Genomic DNA, 23,289 nt, shown 5'->3' with positions numbered 1-23,289 from the left:
CTGTAGGACCATTTAGCACCAAGAAGGTAGCTGAGCTATTATGGCCTCCTATGGAAGATTCAGAGGACAAAGCAGGCCAGGAGTCAGGGGAATTTTCTTACCTTAGTTCATTATCAGATTGTTCATAGCTTTTGCTTAATTTAGTCCTGGTTAAATTAAAGGCTTTTAAAGAGATTGGATAGCCATGTCTGAAATGGTATATGATTTCCTGCTTAAGCAGGGGTTGAACTAGAAGACCTCCAATGGGTTCCTTCCAAATCTTTTATGTCTATTTTCCGGTTGTTCTTTGGCTAGAAAAAAGACATAGCAAGACATATTTATCCACCAAATATAGCAGTTGCTCGGTGGGAAACGGACATGACCTCTCACTATGTTGAATAATGACTTTCTTTAAAATGAAATAAACCCTGAGATAGGTACAGGTAATCCTTGATTTGTGACTAATTGAGGGGGAATTATGGTTGTAAAGCATTGTAGTCATTAAATGGGATCATCATGTGACATTACCCAATTTTACGATCAAAACCAAGTTCCTTTACCTATAACCTCAGCAACAAGTTGTCACCCAGGATTCCTGGATCTATGAGACCCACTGCAAGTTAACTTGCATACACTTTAAAAACTTCTATTCAAACATGACCAGAATAATCACTACCTCTTATCAAACAGGGCAAGATAATATTCCCTGTGCCCAGTTCTAAGGAAATAGAAGTGGTGGGAATACAGGGACAAATAAAGGTCCTTCGTTATATCTAAATGGGCAAGTTACATTTTAGAAAACCAAAGTAATAAATTAGTGTGCAAGTCAGCATATTCTAGGATAAGGAAGCAGTCTTATGTTAAGACTCTAAGAGTATGAAGTGTCATACGTATGTGCAAACTATGTGGTTTTATGCAAGCAAAAACATAAAGCATTAAAAAAATGGACACATTATGCTATTTCTAAGTATTATAACCACTCCGCTATGTGAAAATCCAGTGGTTATTATTGAATAAAATCTTATTTACATCTGTTGGTCTCTTCAACTCATTGGACATAGATTTATTATTCCAGAAATAAACAGAAGGTATAAACTTGGTTACTTTGTGTAAACTAAATTTCCTTTTCTCGTTCCTGTTTTAAATTACATTTACTCATTTCTTCCACTGTTAGCTGACCACAAAGAAGAATAGGAAAAGTTTGTCTTTGTGCCATCTTGTGGTTGTTCAGATTTTTGCAAGAAGATAGTTCAACTATTTATCCTGCTATCTAAAACTGTTTTGGCTTTTGCTCCTGGTGAAACAAAGAACATGAAAATTTGTTTTGTTTGCTTCTCTCAAAATGTAATTGATCTTCTTTGATTTGACAGAATTTTGGGACACAATTTCTTCAATAAAAAAATATTTTTCATTTCACACACACCCCTTCCCAAAGCAAGTGGTTTGAGTCTGTTCTCTGCCTGTGGCTTCATTGGTTCTTCATGGGCCCCTGCATACATGTACATCTTTATGCTGAAGCTTAAATATCTTCCCATCACCAAATGACTGTATGAAATAAAAACCAAAACCAACCACCACAGCCACAATAAATGTTACCCAATAACAAAGATGCAACTTAGAAAACTAGAATAAAATGTATTCCAAGCATATCTCATCAACCCTAAACTGATGGTTAGATTTCTATATTTGTCCTTCAAAAACTAAAAGCATTCCAAAGTCCAAACCACATGACAACTGATATAGGTCAGTGATGGCTAACCTTTTTGTCGTGTGCCGAAAGTGCGCGTGCCGGCATCTGTAATGGAATACATTACGCCCCCGTACACATGCGCACGCGTCTCCTGCATGTGTCCCACGCATGCATGGCAGATACCTAAAAATCAGCTGGTGGGAAGTGCATGCGCAGTGGAACTGAGTTGGGGCGACGGCTCACGTGCTGGCAAAGATGGCTCTCTGTGCCACTTCTGGCACGCGTGCCATAGGTTCGCCATCAAGGATATGGGTTAATTGTAAAATTGTGACTGGCAAAAAGTCATCCCAGTAAGCTTCCATGATTGAGATGAATTTGAACTCCTTCTGATCAATGACTAATATACCACTCTGGTATTATATTACAAAACCCAATGTGATTGGAATTTTCCAGATCAACCTACTTATTACAAATATTGAGCCTGACATAAACGGTATTTTTTGTCTAAACTATAAAATGCAGCATAATAAACGTGATGGCCATTTTTTAGGAGCAATGTTTTTTATTATCTTAACAGCAAAATAAAATTTATGATCTGGGTCTCTCCTTTTTGCCTTTGTACAAGGCTAACAAGGAAACGTTTGCCACTTTGACAACCTTGAAACGAACTCCAGGAATGTCACCAACAGCATGTCCTTTTCGACCAAAGCCAGCAACTAGAACCTCATCGTTCTCCTAGAATTTTAATGAACAAATAACAGTTAATGTCATTCAATTAAAATTTAATAAATATCTACACAACCTTGACTCTTATGAAGACTCATTTTGCCACATGAACAAAATCTATTACTTATTTTTAAAAGTTGAGAAGCAACACAGGGAAAGAACAGGGAAAAAGAAAACCCTAATTTCCTGAAGTGTCTTTCTTTTCTTGAGAAAAATCTGAATACTAGAAACCAAGTTCATGGTCCAAATAGATCTCCCAATAATTGTCCACAATACTAAGCCCTAGAAAATGTTTTATTTCAGGATCCATCATTCCCCTTCATATACAGTCAGTTAGTGATTTTTCTTATTTGATTTTATCCTCTTTTATACTATATACCTATAGTATATATGCAGGATGTATTGTAGGTTTGTATGTGTAGAAGAAAGGAAAGAAGATTAGTTGATCCTTGTACTTTTCTAAGTAGGACATTTTTTAGTTAAGTGTCTTTGAGACCCTTCTGTAAAAAAAGTTATAAATAATGAGTCCCAATTATTGTGAAAACACATTGCTATTTCCTTACTGTTATATAGATATCAATTAATTATTTACCTCAATGAAGTTCAAACAACCATCATTGGGAACAAAAGCTGTTATTTTCTTCCCATTCTTGATGAGCTGGACTCGGACACATTTTCTAATAGCAGAATTTGGCTGCTTAGCCTCTACACCACTAAAATGAAAATAATGAATGTATGTTTAATTTTTTTCCATCACAAGCTACACATCTTCTTGGCTAGGATAGAAAAAAAATATTTAATAAAGGCAAAAACCAAAAACCATTTTAGACATGTTTTTTTAGAGTTCAGAACATTCCAGCTAGCATAAAGGGGAAAAGATTTTTGCAGATTTCTTCTCTTCATTTTCCAATGTTTCAGACAGCTCCTCAAACTTCTGGAGCAATTTTTTAAAGAAGGAGAGCACACAGAACTGCAGCAGAAACTGCTATATTTTTCATTCCTTTCATGAGATTTTCTGACAGATCAAAAGTATTCCTAACTGAATGAAGATTTCTGTCTTTGTAAAACTGAGATTAGTTTAAGCCTTCCTATTGATGGGCTGCATACAAGAAAAAACTGAAATTCACTAAGTTAAGTAACCAAATGCCAATTCCATATTTTTCAAATAAAAACAATGATGATGGAAACCCAGTGTCTCACTTATGACACAAATAGTGAATTGCAAACCAGACAGAAGAAGCATGTCCATGGAACAAGTAATGCCTAATGTAGTTTAAGTCTTCAACAGAAAAACTAATATCAAATATCCCCAATATTTGCTTAAGTACTAATAACAGGAATGTATTAGAAATGTTATTCAGCCACATAACTGCACTTAATCAATTTATCAGTTCTGCTAAACAGTACAATGCACTTTAAAAGAAACAGGGTAAATCTCTTCAGTCAAAATTAACATTCAATGAATTCCTAGTGAAACTTACACTTTTTCCAGAACAATTCCCTTGGCATGAGAAGCTCCCCCAAAAGGATTGGCTTTCAAAGCAGTACCCAAATGGGCCTTCTTATATTGCTTGTCATGCCACTTCTGTTCACGACGGTGATTGCGTAGCTTCCTGGCTGTACGAAGTCCACGACACTTGCCTAGAAAATGGTGTGATAAAAGTTATTAGGAATTACAATTAAGTATGTAGAATTGGACCTTCATCCATTTTCCATATTTCCATACATAACATTCCATATTAAATATGATTTATAAGATACATCTTTTTAATCTACTCAAACCTGCACTAAAATTTTGCACATTACTTTCCAATACTACATCCAGGAATTTTTTTTGCAGAAATTTAAGCAACCTATTATACCAAAAATAAGGTACTTTATGCTAAAGTCTTATAAACAAAATTTGGAAGTTCCTATGCTTCAGTGTCTCATGTTGCCCTCTGTGTATGTATGCATACAAATACACATAATGTATTTTAGGACTTTTGAAGTTCCAATCTGGTTTCCTTTCTTCATAACATATTCTCAATTTATTTTAATTTTCTTTTTTATTTATAATCGGTAGTAACAAATGGAAATTTATATCATTGTTCACTGCTGAAAAAATGAAAATTTAAACATTAAAATTAGAGAAGTCTTGAGTTTTCTAAGCAAAGCAAATGACATAAGTCAAACATGATATAAAAATAAATTAATTCTTTATTTTGACCATCCTTCCAAAGCAAGATGGGGGGAATTCCAAAATCCATAACCCAAAGCCAGATCTTTATGTAACCAGTTCATAAACCCCATTTCTAGATATTTATACTATTTTTTTTTTTTCAAAAATTTGTATGTATAGACTTTTAATCCCAGAATTCTCAGGAATTCTCAGGTCATGCTGGCTACAGGCTCATATCAACACAACAAAGTTACCACAGATGGGAAACATTGCCCTAGAACAGAGGTCCCCAAACTTGGCAACTTTAAGACTTGTGGACTTCAACTCCCAGAATTTTGGAAGTTGAAGTCCACAAGTCTTAAAGTTGCCAAGTTTGGAGACCTCTGCCCTAGAATGTATTTTCAACGCCTTGCTCTTCAAGCCTGTTACGTTCGAACTCCCATATTCCCCAGCAAGCAAAAACTCTGGCGAGGCTTATTGGGGGAAGATGGGATTTGGACTTCAACGCATCCTTGGAAACGCAGGTTAGGAAAAATAAGAAATTGGTTACAACAAATTACAAAACACCAAATTGAACTGAAATCTGAACTATTCCTATTAGGAATAATTAAAGGAGAGTTTAGCAAAAAAGACTAAATATATCATATTACATATAGCAACAGCAGCCAGGATTGCTTTTGCACAGTGTTGGGAATGGGATAGTATTACTGTCTGAGGAATTAGTAATAGAGAAAGTGTTGGAATGTGCTGAAATGGACAAGCTCACTGTTAGAATTAAAACAGTCAAGTGGGAGGGGATGGGTGATAAGGAGTTAATCTTCTCACCACTCCTTACCACCCATCCCCTCCCACTTGACTGTTTCCTGGTATGATTTTATTGTTGATTGTACCCTATGACTATCATTAAGTGTTGTGTATCATTAATTCTTGATTCTTAATGAATGTACCTTTTCTTTATGTATACTGAGAGTATTTACACCAAGACAAATTCCTTGTGTGTCCAATCACACTTGGCCAATAAAGTATTCTATTCTATTCTATTCTACTCTACAAGGCGAAGAATCAGAATACTATGAGGTTTGGGACGAATGGTACAATTGGTTAAAAAGTAGAAATAAGGATTAAGGTTTATAATACTATTACTGTTAATGTTCTCATCACTCCTTATCACCCATCCCTCCCACGTGTGACTGTATGACTGTAACTTTGTTGATTATATCCTTACGATTTATATGGACTGTTCCTAGTATGATTTGATTGCTTATTGTACCCTATGATTATTATTAAGTGTTGTACCTTATGATTCTTCTATGTAAAATAAAGGAAAATATGTGATACCTTAAACAATGTATCTTTTCTTTTATGTATACTGAGAGTATTTGCACTAAGACAAATTCCTTGTGTGTCCGATCACACTTGGCCAAGAAAGAATTCTATTCTATTCCAATGTGTAGATGCTTATATATGTAACAGTGATGCCACAGTGCTATCAAAATGGTTCAATTTGTGTGTAAACTGAAAAAGCATAATAAAAATTAAATTAAAAAAAAAGAAAGAAAGAAACGCAGGTTAGGAAGTGTATTCCCAAAAGATCCCGAGAATTAGGCAATCCCCTCTGGGCGATATATTTTAAATAATATCATCGCTGTCATCTCGTATCAGGGAGCTCGGTGGCTTAACAACACGAGGAAGGACTAACGTTAGGATCACACAAGGAGGGCCTCGTGGTCCTTAAAAAAAGCTTGAGCGACGATCTCTCTAGGCGGACGAGGGGGGGGGAGGAGGAGGCTTTTTGTCCCGCCCGCCAAGAGCCCTCAGCCACCCTGTAGTCCATTCTCCTCTCCCCTTCTTCAGCCACAGCGCGACGCCCAGACCCGGAGCACCTCACCCATCGTGTTGTCCGCGGATCCCGAAGAGGAAAAAGAAAGACCCAGAATGCACCGGCTTCGAGGACCCCCTTCTTCTCGGGGAAAAGGCTGTCTAGCCGAGAGCCTGTTCCAAAGCTTCAAAGGAAGAGGGTTGATGAGGCGCGGTGCATTGTGGGGAAATTCAGTTGGCAGCCGCTCCTTTTATGACGAGAGCCTCACTCTCTCTCAAGCATTAGAAACAGTACGCTTCCAATCCCCCCTTTGAAAGATTATAGCCTGGCTAGGCCGGATTTCTTTGCGAAGATAGAAATCCAGATTCTGTGGGAATTTTGTGTGTGTGTGTGTGTATCTTTGAGGCGTCTCTAATTTATTAAGATCACATGTCAGCGGTATGGTAATTCCCCCCCCTCCGCTCAGCCCCCACTCCAACGATATCGTTCGCCCTTTTTTTTTTCTCTCTCTTCGTAGAAGATAGTATAAAATCCGGAGAGGCAGGCACCATATTTACGTGGGGTCTTTGCCACCGTCACGTAGATCTGCCGCAAAGGATGGTGGGTCTTTTTTGTCGTCTTTCGGCTTCGGTGGCGGCAGCGCGATGGGTGAGCGGGACCGTAACTTTTGGGGCGACCGGTATAAGCGGTCCTTCTATGTCTGGTTGTCTGCATTGGGGGAGGTGGGGGGGAGCCGGGACGCTTTAGGGAAAATTAATACTTCATTTGGTTGGTGTCCCAAAGATACGTGTACATATATAATCCGTGTATGCCTGTGTATGTATGTGTGTGTATATGTATAATCGACTCAGCTTTATTGTCTGCCTCGATGCTGCTCTCTTCGGTCAGAATTGAATGGAAGGATTTATATTCCTTTGCATCCTTTTAGAGCAGGGGTGTCCAACCTTGGCAATTTTAAGACTTGTGGACTTCAACTCCCAGAGTTCCTCAGCCAGCTTTGCTGGCTGAGGAACTCTGGGAGTTGAAGTCCACAAGTCTTAAAGTTGCCAAGGTTGGACACCCCTGTTTTAGAGGGTCGGTGAAGCACTTGGAGGAATATAAATCCTTCCGTTCCCCACTGTCCTGACAGCTGAAGAAGCTTCTTGGATAAGAAGCAAAACGTCTTCAAAGAATAAGTAAAGTCCAGTTACCTCCTTGAAAAAGCACCTTTGGGATAAAGCGTCAATCTTTTGCAGAGGTTTCCTTTGACTCCAGCTTGATTTCCCTGCATGTGCCTTTAACAGTTTCCTGGCGGGGCTCAGAGGGAGGTTTCTGTGGCTTTTGGCCACTTTTTAAAACTTTTAAAATTTAGTTTGCAACCTCAAGGAATTCTATCTGTTAACTAATGACTGCTAGGAGGTTTTGTTTGTCACCACAGTAAGTGTCACTATAAGATCATCGATGGACTCTAGAATATAAATTGTGAAACACCCCCCCCCCCAATAAAAACCAGTATTAAAGACTTATTGAAATGAGACCCTTAGGATGAAATCCAGAGAAAATCCCTCTTTTGATCTCTAAATTTTCTTTTCTAGGCAAGTGCCGTGGACTTCGTACAGCCAGGAAGCTGCGCAATCACCGCCGAGAACAGAAGTGGCATGACAAGCAATATAAGAAGGCCCATCTGGGTACTGCTCTGAAAGCCAACCCTTTTGGGGGAGCTTCCCATGCTAAAGGAATTGTTCTGGAAAAAGTGTAAGTGAAATCCCCCCGTTATTAACTAGAGAAACTATGGGATGTAGTAGCCACCCAAAAGCAGTGTGGAATTATTTATAATTGGACTGTTGCTGTTAGAGGTGCCTGGGTACCTCCGATTCTCCATAGGAATTATAGCCTTAGGGAGAAGATTTGTATTGATTGTTGGAAGTGAATATTTTAGAATAGAATAGAATAGAATAGAATAGAATAGAATAGAATAGAATAGAAGAATAGAATACTTTATTGGCCAAGTGTGATTGGACACACAAGGAATTTGTCTTGGTGTAAATACTCTCAGTATACATAAAGAAAAGGTACATTCGTTAAGAATCAAGAATCATAACGTACAACACTTAATGATAGTCATAGGGTACAATCAACAATCAAATCATACTAGGAAACAGTCAAGTGGGAGGGGATGGGTAATAAGGAGTGATGAGAAGATTAACAGTAATAGTAGTGTACACTTTGTAAATAGTTGAACAGTGTTGAGGGAATTATTTATTTAGCAGAGTGAAGGCTTTTGGGAAAAAAACTGTTCTTGTGTCTAGTTGTTCTGCTGTGCAATGCTCTATACCGTTGTTTTGAAGGAAGGAGTTGAAACAGTTTATGTCCGGGATGTGAGGAGTCTGTAAATATTTTCACAGCCCTCTTTTTGACTCATGCAGTATACAGGTCCTCAATTGAAGGCAGGTGGGTAGTAATTGTTTTTTCTGCAGTCCTAATTATCCTCTGAAGTCTGTGTCTGTCCTGTTGGGTTGCAGAACCAAACCAGGCAGTTATAGAGGTGCAGATGATAGACTCATCATTCCTTTGTACAACTGTATCAGCAACTCCTTGGGCAGTTTGAGCTTTCTGAGTTGGCGCAGAAAGAACATTCTTTGTTGTGCTTTTTTGATGATGTTTTTGATGTTAGCTGTCCATTTTAGGTCATGTGATGTAGTAGAACCTAGAAATTTGAAGGTCTCTACTGTTGATACTGTGTCGTCTAGTATTGTAAGAGGTGGTAGTATAGGGGAGTTTCTTCTGAAGTCTATCACCATTTCTACAGTTTTGAGTGTGTTCAGTTCAAGATTGTTCCAGTTACACCACGAGGCAAATTGTATAACCTCCTGTCTGTATGCAAATTCATCGTTGTCTCGAATGAGACCAATCACTGTTGTGTCATCAGCAAACCAGTATTTTAACACAGTGGTCCCCAACCTTTTTTGTGCCAGGGACCAGTTTCACGCAGAAACACTTTTTTCAAGGGGGGAGTCGAGTTTGGTGGTTTGCTTGCAGACGTTTCATTACCTGACTAGTAACATCTGATGTTGTTACCTAGTCGGGTAATAAAACGTCTGCCAGCAAACCACCAAGTTCAGGGAGCACCAATGCCTCCTCATTGCAACCCTGAGCGACAGATATTCTCTTCTATTGGGACATTTAAAACGGAGGGTTTCAGCTGCAGATTCAGGAACTGCGCCTGGCTGAGGAGCGCCTTCAAAACTGAGCGCTGGGCGGCGGCGGCGGCCCATTGCTGTCTCCGCGGCTCAGGACAAGTCCCTGCAGGATGGCTGAGAAGCCCCGCCTCTCGGCCCTGCCTCCCTCAGCCCCATCCCTCAGGTGTCTCCCTCCCTCCCTCAGCCTCATCCCTCAGGTGTCTGCCTCATTCCTCTCTCAGTCGCTCTCTCGCTCCTCCACCAGCCCAGGAAGAAACTGCTTCAAAGAAGCCGGCAGGGTGGCTTTTCCTGTCGGCGCAGCTCTTCTGAAGCGCCCGTTCACCCCCACCCCGCCGCCCGCGGTTCAATCCAGTGCTCCGTTCTGCCTGCCTGCCTTCGTTTCTGGTGGTTTCGGAGCGCAGCTCCTCCGAGCGCCCGTTCACCCCCACCCGCCGCCCACAGTTCAATCCAGTGCTCCGTTCTGCCTGCCTGCCTGCGTTTCTAGTTGTTTCGGAGCAGCTTCGGCTGAGTAAAAGAGGCGAATAGTTATTATTCTCAGCCGAAGCTGCTCGAAACAAACGAAGGCAGGCAGGCAGGCAGAACGGAGCACTGGATTGAACCTGGATTGATTGGCGGCGGGGTGGGGTGAACGGGCGCTGGGGAGCTGCGCCGACAGGAAAAGCCACCCTGCCGGCTTCTTTGAAGCAGTTTCTTCCTGGGCTGGTGGAGGAGCGAGAGAGCGACAGAGAGGAACGAGGCGGGAGGAAACCGAAGCCACTGAGCCGGAGAGTAGGACAGGCTTTGGTTGCTTCCTCCCTCCCCTTCTTTCATTTGTGTCCTTGATCCCTGATCCCAGCAGCATTCACCGAAGGCGAAGAAAGCCGCCATTTTTATTTTATTTTTATTTTCTTTGCGGCCCGGTGCAAAGTGATCCACGGACCGGTACCGGTCCGCGGCCCGGTGGTTGGGGACCCCTGTTTTAACAGATGGATTGTTTGAGATGCAGTCATTGGTATACAGGAAGAAGACAAGTGGAGATAGCACACAGCCTTGGGGGGCCCTTCTGCTGATTGTACAGGTATCGGATGTGATTCCGCATAGTTTCACCTGCTGATTCCTGTCTGTTAGGAAGCTTATGATCCACTTACAAATGTGTTCAGGTACCGCGAGTTGGTTTAATTTACTTAGAACAGTGTCTGGAATGATGGTATTGAATGCTGAACTGAAGTCTACAAAGAGGACCCTTGCGTTGGTATTTGGAGATATTTTTGTATCTATAGCTTCAAAAAGTACATAAATAAAACGTACATGTTTGTTTAGAGTAAGATCTTAAAAGTTGCTGTCTTAGCACAGTTCTTCTAAATGATTGATTTCTCTTCCAATTATTGAAATTAGAGATTACTGTTTGATATAGAGTAATTTGCATTTTGGTCTCAAGTCCTTTTACATTTTTAAGAATGATTGAGAACTCAAAGAACTTTGGTTTATATCAGTTATTTCTATATCTGCTGTATTAGTGATTAAAATGGAATAATTTAAACATTTGACTTCGTTGACATACTAAAGTATGTGTCATGTGCTGGCCCCGCCCAGTTTAGCAAAGGGGGAAAAAATTCCCGATACGACACATGACTCCGCTCTGACAACGGGAGTTTGACACCCCTGGTCTAGAAGACCTCTCAGGCTTCCCAGACCATTCTCTGAGGACACTGGTCTATTTAGAACCAGCCTTAATCCGTCTTTTGCATCTTTTTAAGTGTTAGGTTTCTTTTGTTTTTCTTTCTAAAGGAAATAGCAGGCAGTTATTTCCCTAAGGATACTTAGAATCGAGCCCCATGGAAGTCACAGAGACTCCAGTTTGTCTTGTTGAGTTACATGGGTTTTGTTTTCAAGTAGGTGGCATACAACTTTTGCTTTATCTATGGTATCACTTATATAATTGTAAATATTTTTTTTCTTAGAACAGGTGAAATTAACATTTCAGCTTTATGCACACTTATTTGGAGTAAGATCCACAGAAAATAGTAAAGAGATCGAGTGATGCTTGGATTTTGCTGTGGTCCTACTTAAACAGGACAAGCTGTAAATTGTGCTTTAGTTTTGATTGTCATCTGCACATGAGAAGACAATCCCCAATATCATATGGTTTTAAGATCTTAAGATTATGAATTCAGAACATGAAGATTGTATAATTAGTTGCTAAGCATTATTATTGTACTTTAGAAATGTATTATAACAGCATCTTTATTGTTCATTTCATGTTTCAGTGGTGTAGAGGCTAAACAGCCGAATTCTGCCATTAGGAAGTGTGTTCGAGTTCAGCTTATCAAGAATGGCAAGAAGATTACAGCTTTTGTTCCCAATGATGGCTGTTTGAATTTTATTGAGGTAAATACATTGATAGATATAATATGGCACCTAATTGAAGGGAAAAAATATTAATTGAATAAAACCAAATCATTTTTTCTTGGAACCAAAAATTGTAAAAGTATGATCATGCTTTGGTCATCAAACGTTAATTGTTGTCTCATTTTAAACTAGGAGAATGATGAAGTCCTGGTTGCTGGCTTCGGTCGGAAGGGTCATGCTGTTGGAGACATTCCTGGAGTTCGCTTCAAAGTTGTCAAAGTAGCCAATGTTTCTCTACTAGCCTTGTACAAAGGCAAGAAGGAGAGACCCAGATCATAATTCCTGTGTTGCTGTGAATGGATCTAATAAACATTTTTACTTTAATAAGGTTTTCCTGATGAGTCTTTCATAAAATGGCCCAGAATGTGTGTCTATAAATTTTTCATGATGCTTTTGACTCAATTCTTACATAATATCCCAGAATTACTTTGCTTGTAAGAAGATTCTGCTGAGTTTAAGAGATTTTCATTAGTTTGCATCAATCTGAGTACAACTTCTGTTGTAAAGCGGTCTATTTTAAATCAAGAAAATGAAAATTCTAAAGTTTATTTTGTAATACTAAAGACTGCTAGGCAAACTATATTTTCTTTGATGTAGTAATGTAACAAGGGACAAGCAAAGGTAAACAGAATAAACTATTTAAGTAAATAAAACGTCTATTTTAAACTTTCCATAGCAGATTCTGGTGCTTCTGGAGCCCATTTGCAAAAAATGTGAGCAAAAAAATGAATTTAAAATATTAGGCAAAAGACTAATTATTAGTCTAATAACTATTTGAATTAATTATTCAAAATTAGAATTTAAAGGAAAATTGGCAGCCTATGACCAGTAAGTGCCATTCAAACTTCAAAATGGTCATAGTTGAAGATTGCCTTGCCTTAATTTTTTTGTTATTTTAGATTTTTTTAAATCCCATGTCTATTATTTTTATATTGCAAGGTGGCAAATATATCTGATACTCCTTCCTCCTATTTTCTCCACTCAACAATTCTGTAAGATGTTGGGGTAAGAGAGATTGACTGGCCAAGCCTGTAACCAAGCTATTTTGTCATATATCTATACTGTAAGTTCCTCTCTTGTAGATGGGTTTTGTACAAGATGTTTTGGGATTCCTATTTTCCTAAGGAAGTTCCACAGCTTGACTCAACACAATTAAAGGCCTTTCTTAAAATCAATAAAGCATATATTGACTTTCTTTTAGTATTATTTCGCTTTCTCACTTATCCAACTTGCATCAGCAAAAATGTATCTTGTTCCTTGGCCTTTTCTAAAAGCACTTGAATATCTGGTATCTCTTCTCATGTAGGGTCCAGTCAATGTTGGAGGATCCTAAATATTATTTTGCTAGTATGTGAAATTAAGGATATCGTATGATAGTGTCAGACTCCAAAAACCAAGAAAGGCATGTAGAGTTCCATCTAAGTAGTTTCCATTATTTTTCCTCACCTATAGACAAGAAATCTTGCCAAATTAAAATAACTACTTGGAATAATTAAAGATAAAGTCTGAGGACTTCTATAGAGGAGCTATCTTGATTCTCCCAAACAAATTATCTAAACTTAGTTGATTCTTGGTCCTCTAGAATGCAGGTTCTGGGAGTCCAGGCTACATTTCACCACAGGTAATTCCTCCCTCCCTCCCTCCCTCCCTCCCTCCCTTCCTTCCTTCCTTCCTTCCTTCCTTATTTCCTATTGATCTCTTTCGACCTATTAGTCACTGTCATTCTTTATTCCCGTGATGGCAAACCTCTGGCACATGTGCCACAAGTGGCACACAGAGCCATTTGTGCGGGCATGTGAGCCCCAGCCAAACTTACCTGCACTGTGCATGCACGCACCTTCCAGCTGATTTTCGCCTCGTTTCAGGCTGGTTTTTCCCCCCATGGAAGCTCCAGGGAAGCCTCTGCAGCCTCAGTAGGCTGAAAAATGGGCCTTCCGGAAATACTGGAAGTGCCAAAATAGGCCTGTTTTTCAGCTTCCAGAGGCTTCCCTCGAGCCTCCAGGAGGGCGAAAACAGCCTTCCCCGGGCTTCAGAGGCCATCTGGAGGCTGAAAACGGGCACTTCTGGTATTTCTGAAAGGCCCATTTTTCGGCCTCCTGGGGCTGCAGAGGCTTTCCAGGAGAGCGAAAATGGCCTCCCCTGGGCCGAAAATCAGCTGGGAGGCACGCGCATGCGCAGTGCAGGTAAAGGGCGGGGCGGTGGTGTTGAACACACATGCGCAGAGGGACGGGGCTCATTGCATTGTAGGTGCCAGCACGTGCATGCTTTTGCCACACCACAAGAAAAAGGTTCACCATCACTGCTCTATTCTGTTGCCATAGTCTAGCTAGAACCTTTTCTAGCTACACTATTGCAACAGAATAGAGAATGACAGTGCCCAATAGATCAAAACAGCTAGAAGTTTTGCTAGTTCTTTTTTGTTCTTTTTTGCCACATTTTTGTAGACATTCCATTCCTGTAGTTTTCTAATTTGGGAATGACAACTCTGCTGATCTAAATCTTTTGGAAGACTTCCTGTTTTTCCCAAGTCTGTTTCTGTCCTCAGTGATATATGTTATTTCTTGTTTATTCTAACAATCTGAATTTTTTTGTCATGTTACTTTTTTTGGCTTTGGCTTCTCTTCCCTTTTGTACAATTTCCACCATCTGTTCTGACATCCAAAGTGCTTTCTTTTATTTCTTGGTCTTTCACAATCTGTTTTCACATTCATCTTGTATGCTCATAATCAGTATCTCATGGAAAGTATTTGGCTTTTATTTCCATTCTAACTTAATTTGGAATTTGCATATGAATAGTTTATGATCTGTTCCAGTCGCCAGGCCACATCTTCCTATTACAACTGAATATGCTGTGTTTTAGTTCTCAGATCTACAGTGTTTTAGCTGGAGAAATTGAGCAAATCTCTCCTCCCCGCTCCCCTCTCCATATTTGCTATAATGACTCAGAGCATTATATGGCATTTTCTTTATATTCAGTTGGCAGTAAAATTTTAAAAGGAAAAATATGATAACAGGTGCTCTGAAGTTTAGAGTAGTTTAAACTTGTAAATGTCTGCATTTTGGGTCACAAGCATTCCTGTTTCTGAAACAACTTGCCAGGTATTTTCTGGCATTAGTTCAAACTATTGTCTTTGGCTGCCCAAATGGTTTAGGATCTGTTCGCCTGAAGGGTTATTATTTATTTAGCATGCTTAAAGGGTAATTGCCTATCTCAACTCAGATTAAATTACTGTATTAAACCACAATGAACTGTCCTGGGGTCATATGTGCCTTCCAAAGTCTTGAACACAGCCTATAAAGCCTTCAAAAGTTTTGTCAATTTTTAAAATATAAAATCTTCAATTGAATTTGATGTCTGATGACAGTAGTCATTTAGAAGTATTCTCAAATCATCCAATCCTCATTGTGTCAAAATAGTAATGAAGGCAGCCTTTTTAATATCTCGATGTTGGTGTTCTATGAATGCAGAATAAATCAGCAGAGGGATGATGGAAATCATTGGAGCTGTGGCAGATAAAATTAAGATTTCATAAAGTTTTATCTTACTGTGTTACAAAGGCAAAATATGTCTTTAGTGCTTCAAAATGCAGATGCACAAGAAAACATGAAAACCAACATCTGGCACAGCCGCAAATTTCCTTGAACAAGGCAGGTTTATTTCCATAAATGTCTGGAAACACAGGATTAATAGTTTTACTATATTTTCTTTTTTTTTTAAGTGTATTTTCTTTTTAAGGTGGTTTGTCATCATACACTAATATATTATTTGTTTTTCTCATCTGTGATTTTGTAAGACTTACAAATAATGGGGTTTTTTAAAGTTTAAATTTGATTGGTTTCCATGGCCATTCACACGGTCAGGCAGAAACATTAACTGAAACAAGTACCATTTTTCGTATGGTATTTTCTGAATCCCATCCAAATATTTACTAATTAATAATGTAAATTGTTAGATGGCCATATCCGAGAAAGAGAGAGGGAGGGAGGGAGGAAGAGAGAAAGAAAGAGAGACTTGTTGATTTTATCATCTTGGCAAGCCCAGATATATTGTCCATTTTGCTCATAGGTGATGCGAATGGATAGATTTTAACAGGAGACCGTAGAAAGCTTTTGTTTGCTAGTCAGGGATGCAGATAGACCATGGAAAGTGAAAGTGAAGCTATGTAAGTGCCAGCTGCCCTAGTCCATGAATATAGAAATAATCTTTTTACTGGCCCTTTCCGAACACCTTGCTATTCAGTTGTTTTGTGCAAGACAAATACCCAATAGTTTGTATTCATTTTTAAAAACTCACTTTTATGAAAATTTTCTTCCTGATAATCTCCAATGTAGAAATATATATATATATAGCTAAAGAAACAATCCAGTGATCCCATAACTTATATTTTAATTCCGTGCATCCAAGAATGAGCATCATGCTGCTGTCATGTAGCCTTAATGTAGACAGCTATTTTAGCATTAAAATAGATTTCTGTTAAAAGCTATCTGTGGTCTTAGTTGTTTTTCAAGTATTCAACTGTATCTAATCCTTTGGTGTGAATTTTAAAGCACAAAAGGAAGGTGACTGCACGTTCAGTAGAAAATTTCCAAGACAGCCTCTTATTTTGCATAGAGACTACATGACAGCTCAGATGGTACTGAGCACTGCTTCCTATTGGTTGGCTTGGCTGTCTATCTCTGGCTGCTGAAAATACTGGCTCTTGTTTCTTTGCTACACATGAACAGATGTGCTGGGTCTGGAAGGTCTGATTTATTTCTCAATGGAAAGCAGTGCAATTTTTAGATTTTTATTTCTCCTTTTCTGCGTAAGATTTTCATCATCTATGGACCAAATCCCTGGAAGAATGGAAAGGAGGTCAGTGATTTTATGAGTGTGTGCATAAAGTGTGGGGGCAGATGAATAAAAGGTTTATGTTTGTGCTTTGGAAAAGGTAATAACCATATTAGTAGATTGTTCATTCAGGTGTTGATGATTAGGGAGGTGTTTTTTGACGTACTAATCACAGAGAGGCAAATAGTCTCAACATTCAAAATGCTGATCTTATTTACTTAAAAACAGCTGTCAACATCAATAGAAGTTCTCTTGATGAAATTGTATTATATATGGGAAAATAAACAGTCCTGTTGTGTACAACCTTATACTTAAAACCTAAAGCTATGAGAGAGATTAGTCTCTGTTGCATTTCTCTTTTGCCATGATGGTTTCATTTTCTTTCCCTCTGCACTGTTAGAGATATAAATAAAATAGTGTAGGTGTAAAACACACAGCCAGAAACAGTGCCGATGACACTGAAAAAAGAAATTTAAAAAGATGAAATGAAGCTTAGAGTACAAATTTTGATGCAAATTCAGGTTTACCCGAAAATATGCAATCTCATTCTTGTTCCCTGTACACAATTTTATTTGTGCAACATAAAGCAACCCCAAATATTTCCCCGGGGGTTTGAGTTGAAGAAAGTTACAATTATAGAAGGAAATATAGTTGCACAGAGAAATGTGTTTTGTTTCACCATTAAAATACAGGACACGTTAAGATGAGGAGGCTCATAGCTGTGCCTTTGGCGGGGTGCGGGGTGGAGGGTAATGGACAGGTGTTTATTAATCTGTGTCTAATTGTATAGATCTGTAGTTTGGCAAAGAGATGAATTAAAGTTACCAGATATTTAATTTAATTTAATTATTGGCTCATAAATGCAAGCAAGGGAAAAAGCCATATGAGTAATTTGTAATGACTTATTGCATTAAATTTGTTTTCAAAAACCTGCCCACTTTTAGGAAAGTATTTTCTAGGCATATATTTAAGTCTGTGGAATGCAGGATTTTTCTAGTTCTGGGCTCATGATGTAATTAGGATCAGAATGAGACGTAATATAGCTTTCATCTTTCTTGTCATTTAATAATCCTTAGGGCATGGCATGGGCAGTCTTAAAGGTGGTAACTGGTTTGTTGCAAAAGTGGTTGGCAAAGTGATATTTTGGGAAGAAATTCTCTTGTCTGTAGAAGGGAGTTGGTAGTTTTTATGCTCCCCTGTGTGGATCTTGTTAGTTTGTAATTCTGCCTGTGTGTAATAAAGCACCATTGACATAAAGATTAACAGTACCATCCTGTAGAACGGGTGTCCAACCTTGGTAACGTTAAGCCTGGAGGACTTCAACTCCCAGAATTCCCCAGCCAGCTTTGCTGGCTGGGGAATTCTGGGAGTTGAAGTCCTCCAGGCTTAACGTTACCAAGGTTGGACACCCCTGCTGTAGAATTTGAATGGCAAGCAAACCGATGCAGTCTATTATTTTCTCTAAGAAAAATTATTATGAATGAAAAATGAAAAAAAAATCTGTTGATACTAAATTCTTCTGACAATGTTTTCCCTATGCACAGTCTCCAAATCATAAGTGGATACTGGAGGTGATTATGGTGTCCATTCTATACTTTGGTATCTACTGCTGTTGTGGTCTCCAATATCTGAATGATTTTATTTGGGGAAAATACTTCATAATTAATGGTCTTTTTGTTGTCCTACGTTACATGAAGTCAGTTTACATTAAAATATCATGGATCTGAGTTGTAACATATTTGGCCAAAGTCAAGTATAATGAAACTTAATTTTCTGCATCATCAGCATTAAATGTTAATGCCATGAAGGACCTTTACAGAAAATATAGGTAGCTACTCTTGTAGCCACATTTCAGGAAAGCAGAGTTTGGGCACGTTTTGTTTTAAGCAGTATTGAAAGATGCTAGTTGGTAAAGGTCTCCAAATAGGTCCTGATTTCCAGGCTCAAGAAGTGAACATTTAGATTCTAGGTTCTCCCACATTATAACTGTCAATACTATAAAAATAGTTGTCATGCTGAACCCCTTATCTGTGATGTGTTCAAAATTTTGTATAGACATTTGGTTTATGCATTTGATCACAGGGCCCATTTGTATTCCACCAGAGGTATATCCATTCCATTAACCTGCTTACCCTTTAATTTGGTGCCTTGTATAGCATCACCTTAGTCAGAATGCAATATTCCCAGGTACTGACAGCTCATCCTATTCAATGGCATTTGTGCAGTTTGGCACCTTAGTTCTCTCCTCCAACAGTTCTTGTGACTAACTTATCATAATACTTTTGGTCTTTAGTAAATGCCCAAAATTTCCAAAAGATTTTGCATCTAGCATAGAAGAGTTATACTATAGAAGAATTATATCATTTGGATATATCAACAGTGCAAGCTTTCTGTCATCAGCATAGATTTTAAAAAGTGCACAAAATGTCACTAACATGTTGAATAAGAAAGTGGCCAGAAGGTACCCTGGCTTGATTTCTCTAGGTATGGTTTCATATGGACTCCCATCCATGATTAATTTAAATTTAATGAAGTACTAAGTAATTTAATTAGCATAATATTCTTTTTTCTACCACAAACCCCATTAAAATCAAAAGGTGTCTTTAGGTAAATAAAAATAAGTCTATTTTTACATTATGTATTTAATATGTAAAGAAAAAGATAGATGCAAACAATATAGTCAAATAGTTCAAGGCATAGTTAATAGGAATAGAGGCAGAGAAAATATAATGTAATTTTAATAGAATCATAGAGTAAACTTTTCTGTGTGGTTGCTAAGAGCTGACAACGGCATATATGATGATGGCATATAATCAATTTTAAATGAAAGTGATATGCTATTTTGGTCAGAGCTGAAACAGGAATCTTCTATGGAGTAAATGGAATTAAAAAATAAAGTACTGAAATGATTGAGGATGAAATAGTAATACTGGAAATAGTATAACAATTTTCATGAGAATTATAGTAATGAGTTAAAGATTTGAAATAAATGATGTAAATGTAAATGTTCAAGAAAAAAACACGAAAATGAAGTCAAATAGTATGAGAAAGTTGAAAACGCTAAGGCTGCAGGTGTAGATTATATACTTGGAAACTAAAATATAAACATGGCTTGTTTAAGGAATGGCTATCAATTAATATGGGGAGTGGATCTCTTTGATGATTAGAAGAATATTGCTTTTATAAATAAAGGTAAACATAGCAAGAATATAAACCAGGGGTGTCAAATTTGCAATGACATATCATCATGTGACATATTGCAAATCCCCCCCCCTTCGCTAAACTGGGGGTGGGTGTGGCCAGCGTGAGACACATCTATCCCGTAATTGCGAATTTGACACCCTGATATAAACAAAAGCTAGTTTGTTAAGTGGAATTATGAAGGTAGCTTTCAAAATTTGTATTCACAAAATATGAGAAGTAACAAGGAGCAAAAATTGTGAATGATAGTGTGGCAAAGGTAAAGCATGTACAGATAGATTTTACTCACCCCCCCTCCCTGTAGCAGGTATTTGTGAAACATGAATGTGAAAAAGTTTGCTGTATAAGGATTTAGAGAGACCATATAGTAAGTTGACTGGGTTTTTACTGTGTAATATTTTGCACATATACAAAGTTGAAAATTCATTGATGAATGAGATAAAAGTAGTACCTGATGCAAGTAAAACATATATTAAAATAAATTGAATTCCTTAATGAACTGAGAAGGGAATAAGAGAAAAGCCTGTGTGTCCTTCCTTGGATGTTTATTGCATTTATACATAAATGTATAATAAAGTATAAGAAATGCATGTGGTGACATAAAACCATAAGGTGTTAGACATTAATACATTTATACTATTATATGCAGATGATTCTCTGTTGTTGGCTGAGACTATGAATGATTTGCAGTGAATATTAGACTGTATGATGCATGTGGAGTATGGATCTGAAAGTTAATGATCACAGAAAAGGCGATTGTAGTTGACAGAGAAAATGGAGTGACAAATTATGAGTTATTCAGAAAATATTCAATCTAAGCATTTGGCAACTGGCTCACACTTATGATGTGCAGCGCCCTGTGGTCATGTGATTCATGTGCCTTTCCCTGCTGGCTTTCTGCAAGCAAAGTCAGTATTTAAGCTGGCAGGGAATGCCACAAGTTGCTCATGTAAGTCTGCCCCACCTTTGCCTTCTCCCTAGTCCTGTGGGAGTTGTACTGTGCCTTGCTGGTCACCTGCACACTCTTGCACAGCCTCTATGACCCTGGCTGTGCTCATGCTGTGCCTTCCCAGCACTTGTATACTCATGTATACTCCCCCATCCAGCAGCAGCCCCCCTGAGCCCCCCTACACTTGTGACATGCCTCTCCACCATCAGTGCATTCTTATGCAACCTCCCAGGGCCTAACTACAGGGATGGGATTCTAACAGTTCACACCTATTCGCTAGAACCGGTTGTTAACATTCTAAACAGTTCGGAGAACCGGTTGTTAGAAGAAATTACTGGCCTAATCCTGTAAGGAAGGCAGGAAGGAAACATTCTGGTGTTGCTTACAGAAACTGCCTCTCTTTTAACCCTTATTACATTTTTGGCGGGACTAAACTTCCTGTCTCAGGAACTTCTCTGGAGTTTTTTTCCCCTCCTGGTACTTTGCTTGTGTGGAGTGACCATTCAAAGTTACAATGGTACTGAAAAAAGTGACTTTTTCACATTACAACTGTTGCAGCATCCCCACAGTCATGAGAAGCCAGGTGAGGAGATGCGTGCCTTGATGTGAGTGATATTGAGTTGGCCATGCCCAGCCAATAACATGACCACCAAGCTACGCCCACCAACTAAGCCATGCCCACAGAACTGGTTGTTAAAAATTTTGAATCCTACCCCTGCCTAACTACACTTGTGCAAGCTTTCCTGACTACTTATACCCCCTTCCTGGTCACTTGTATATCCATGCACACCCTCTCTCACCAACTGGCCACTTCAATCCCCACCACACTCATACAAACTTCCCTTGCCACCCACACATGCTTGTGCCCCATCTCCAAACCTTTGTTTTCGTTCAAATTAAGGCTTCGTTCAAATTAAGAAAACACAAACTGTGTGTAAAAGCAAACCTTTTTTAATGTGACACTGAGAATTCTCTGCATTCCCAGACAAAACTCATTAAACTTAATTGTCTGAGATAAGAGCACGCCTTTCAGGGTTGTAAAAGGCTGCCAAGAAACTGAAGTCCTATTACTGAGAAATATCAACCGACAGAAGTTCCAGCAAAGACAAATCAGAGTTTGCAGGGCTTGAATGAGGAATCAGAGTCTAGTGAACTTCTTTGCTTCCTGCAAAGAGCACATTCCCGAGGTCTGGTTTTTATCCCTTATGGGAAGGGCAATCACCTCCCAGCCTTACTCCTGAGTCGCCCCTGCTGCTTCAGCTGCTCTCTCCTTCTATCAGCCCTGTGCACATGTGCACTGGGAATAGGCTCCCCGGGGTCCTCTGCTTCGCTGCCAGACTTCAAAGGCTCCGAAGGCAGCACCCACTCTCAGATAGTCCTGGCCCAATCCCTGCATCAGATGCAGGACCCTTGTCCAAGTCCTCACCAGACTGCCTAACTGGTTCCCTTTCGTCTTCACTGTCAGAGACCTCTGCCGTCTGCACCTGCTGCCGGTGAACCACAACACTCTTATTAAGCCTGCACTATGCCTCCCCCACCCAATAGCAACCACTCCAAGCCATGGCATATGCACACTGTGCTTCCTTGACCATCTGCACACTCTCTTCTTCCGCCAGCAGCAGCCACTTACCTGCCTGCGGGGCGGCTTGCAAGCTGTTTGGGTCTTGCAATTTCCTGCCAACTTCCCCACTGACTTTGATGGTTGGAAGCCAGCAGGAAGATGTGAAGTGGTGTTCACTTAGTGACTCCTTAATGACAAGTATTTCAGGGATTGCCATTGCTAAGCATTGTGGTCACATAAGTTTGTCATTATGACTGCATTGTTTAGCACCGGAAATTCTGATCCCAACTACTATCATAACTCAAGGACACTCTGTGTAACAAAGGTGCGCACATTTCATTTGTCTGAGGATTGCACTAGCTTTTGAATTGCATATGTCAGGGTGGGGGAATATTTAAAAAAATATAAAATAGGTGGAGGCAAAAATAATGATACTGTGATATTTAACATTATTTAAAAATTAAATTTCTCTCTCTCTCTTTTGCACATACATATAAAAATAAAGGGATGTCTTTACCTCAATTGATTTCTGAGTTTAAAATGAATTAAGACTTAACAATAACTCTGTTCTCCCCATCATCTTTTTTATACATGTAGGCTCTGGTGTAGATACTGTGCACATAAAACACACATATAAAGGGCATGAGAAAACATAGCACGAAGAGAAGAAGACATGGTAGATAACAGAAATCGAAGAAGATACAGAGGTATTCCACTGCACCTATGATTCTGGTGATAAAAATAAAAACGACAAAAGTTTAATCCAGCCTTCTCTAACCTGGTGGTACTTAGATGTGTTTGGACA

The 23,289-nt window shown here is 39.0% G+C and overlaps 3 protein-coding genes across 3 annotated transcripts in view; 2 read left to right on the top strand and 1 right to left on the bottom strand.

Annotated features, from left to right (window-relative positions):
• Positions 1-2,211: 2,211 nt before the first annotated feature.
• LOC113414928 (small ribosomal subunit protein uS12) lies at positions 2,212-6,957 on the bottom strand. The gene is made up of 4 exons (XM_026672055.2): positions 6,445-6,957; positions 3,877-4,036; positions 2,988-3,108; positions 2,212-2,404 (listed from the first exon to the last, which is right to left on the bottom strand). Exons 1-4 carry the CDS (start codon positions 6,446-6,448, stop codon positions 2,258-2,260), a joined length of 432 nt encoding a protein of 143 aa, XP_026527840.1. The 5' UTR covers positions 6,449-6,957; the 3' UTR covers positions 2,212-2,257.
• A 24-nt stretch (positions 6,958-6,981) lies between these two features.
• LOC113430504 (small ribosomal subunit protein uS12) lies at positions 6,982-12,269 on the top strand. The gene is made up of 4 exons (XM_087958234.1): positions 6,982-7,023; positions 7,950-8,109; positions 11,801-11,921; positions 12,075-12,269. The coding sequence occupies exons 1-4, from the start codon at positions 7,020-7,022 to the stop codon at positions 12,219-12,221; spliced, it is 432 nt and encodes a 143-aa protein (XP_087814360.1). The 5' UTR covers positions 6,982-7,019; the 3' UTR covers positions 12,222-12,269.
• Positions 12,270-16,659: 4,390 nt separating this feature from the next.
• The window catches only part of LOC113414125 (V-type proton ATPase subunit S1-like protein), a 31,259-nt gene continuing 24,629 nt past the window's right edge, over positions 16,660-23,289 (top strand). The window contains 2 exon segments of the mRNA XM_087958228.1: positions 16,660-16,674; positions 16,676-16,797. Of these exon segments, the coding sequence (XP_087814354.1) occupies positions 16,660-16,674; positions 16,676-16,797 (137 nt within the window).

The sequence above is a fragment of the Notechis scutatus genome, chromosome 2, assembly GCF_049901735.1.
Source record: "Notechis scutatus isolate UNSWTSFEM ecotype Mainland chromosome 2, rNotScu1.2, whole genome shotgun sequence".
NCBI lineage: Eukaryota > Metazoa > Chordata > Lepidosauria > Squamata > Elapidae > Notechis > Notechis scutatus.
The sequence above is the reverse complement of the archived record's forward strand: the minus strand, read 5'-3'. Positions and strand labels throughout refer to the sequence as shown.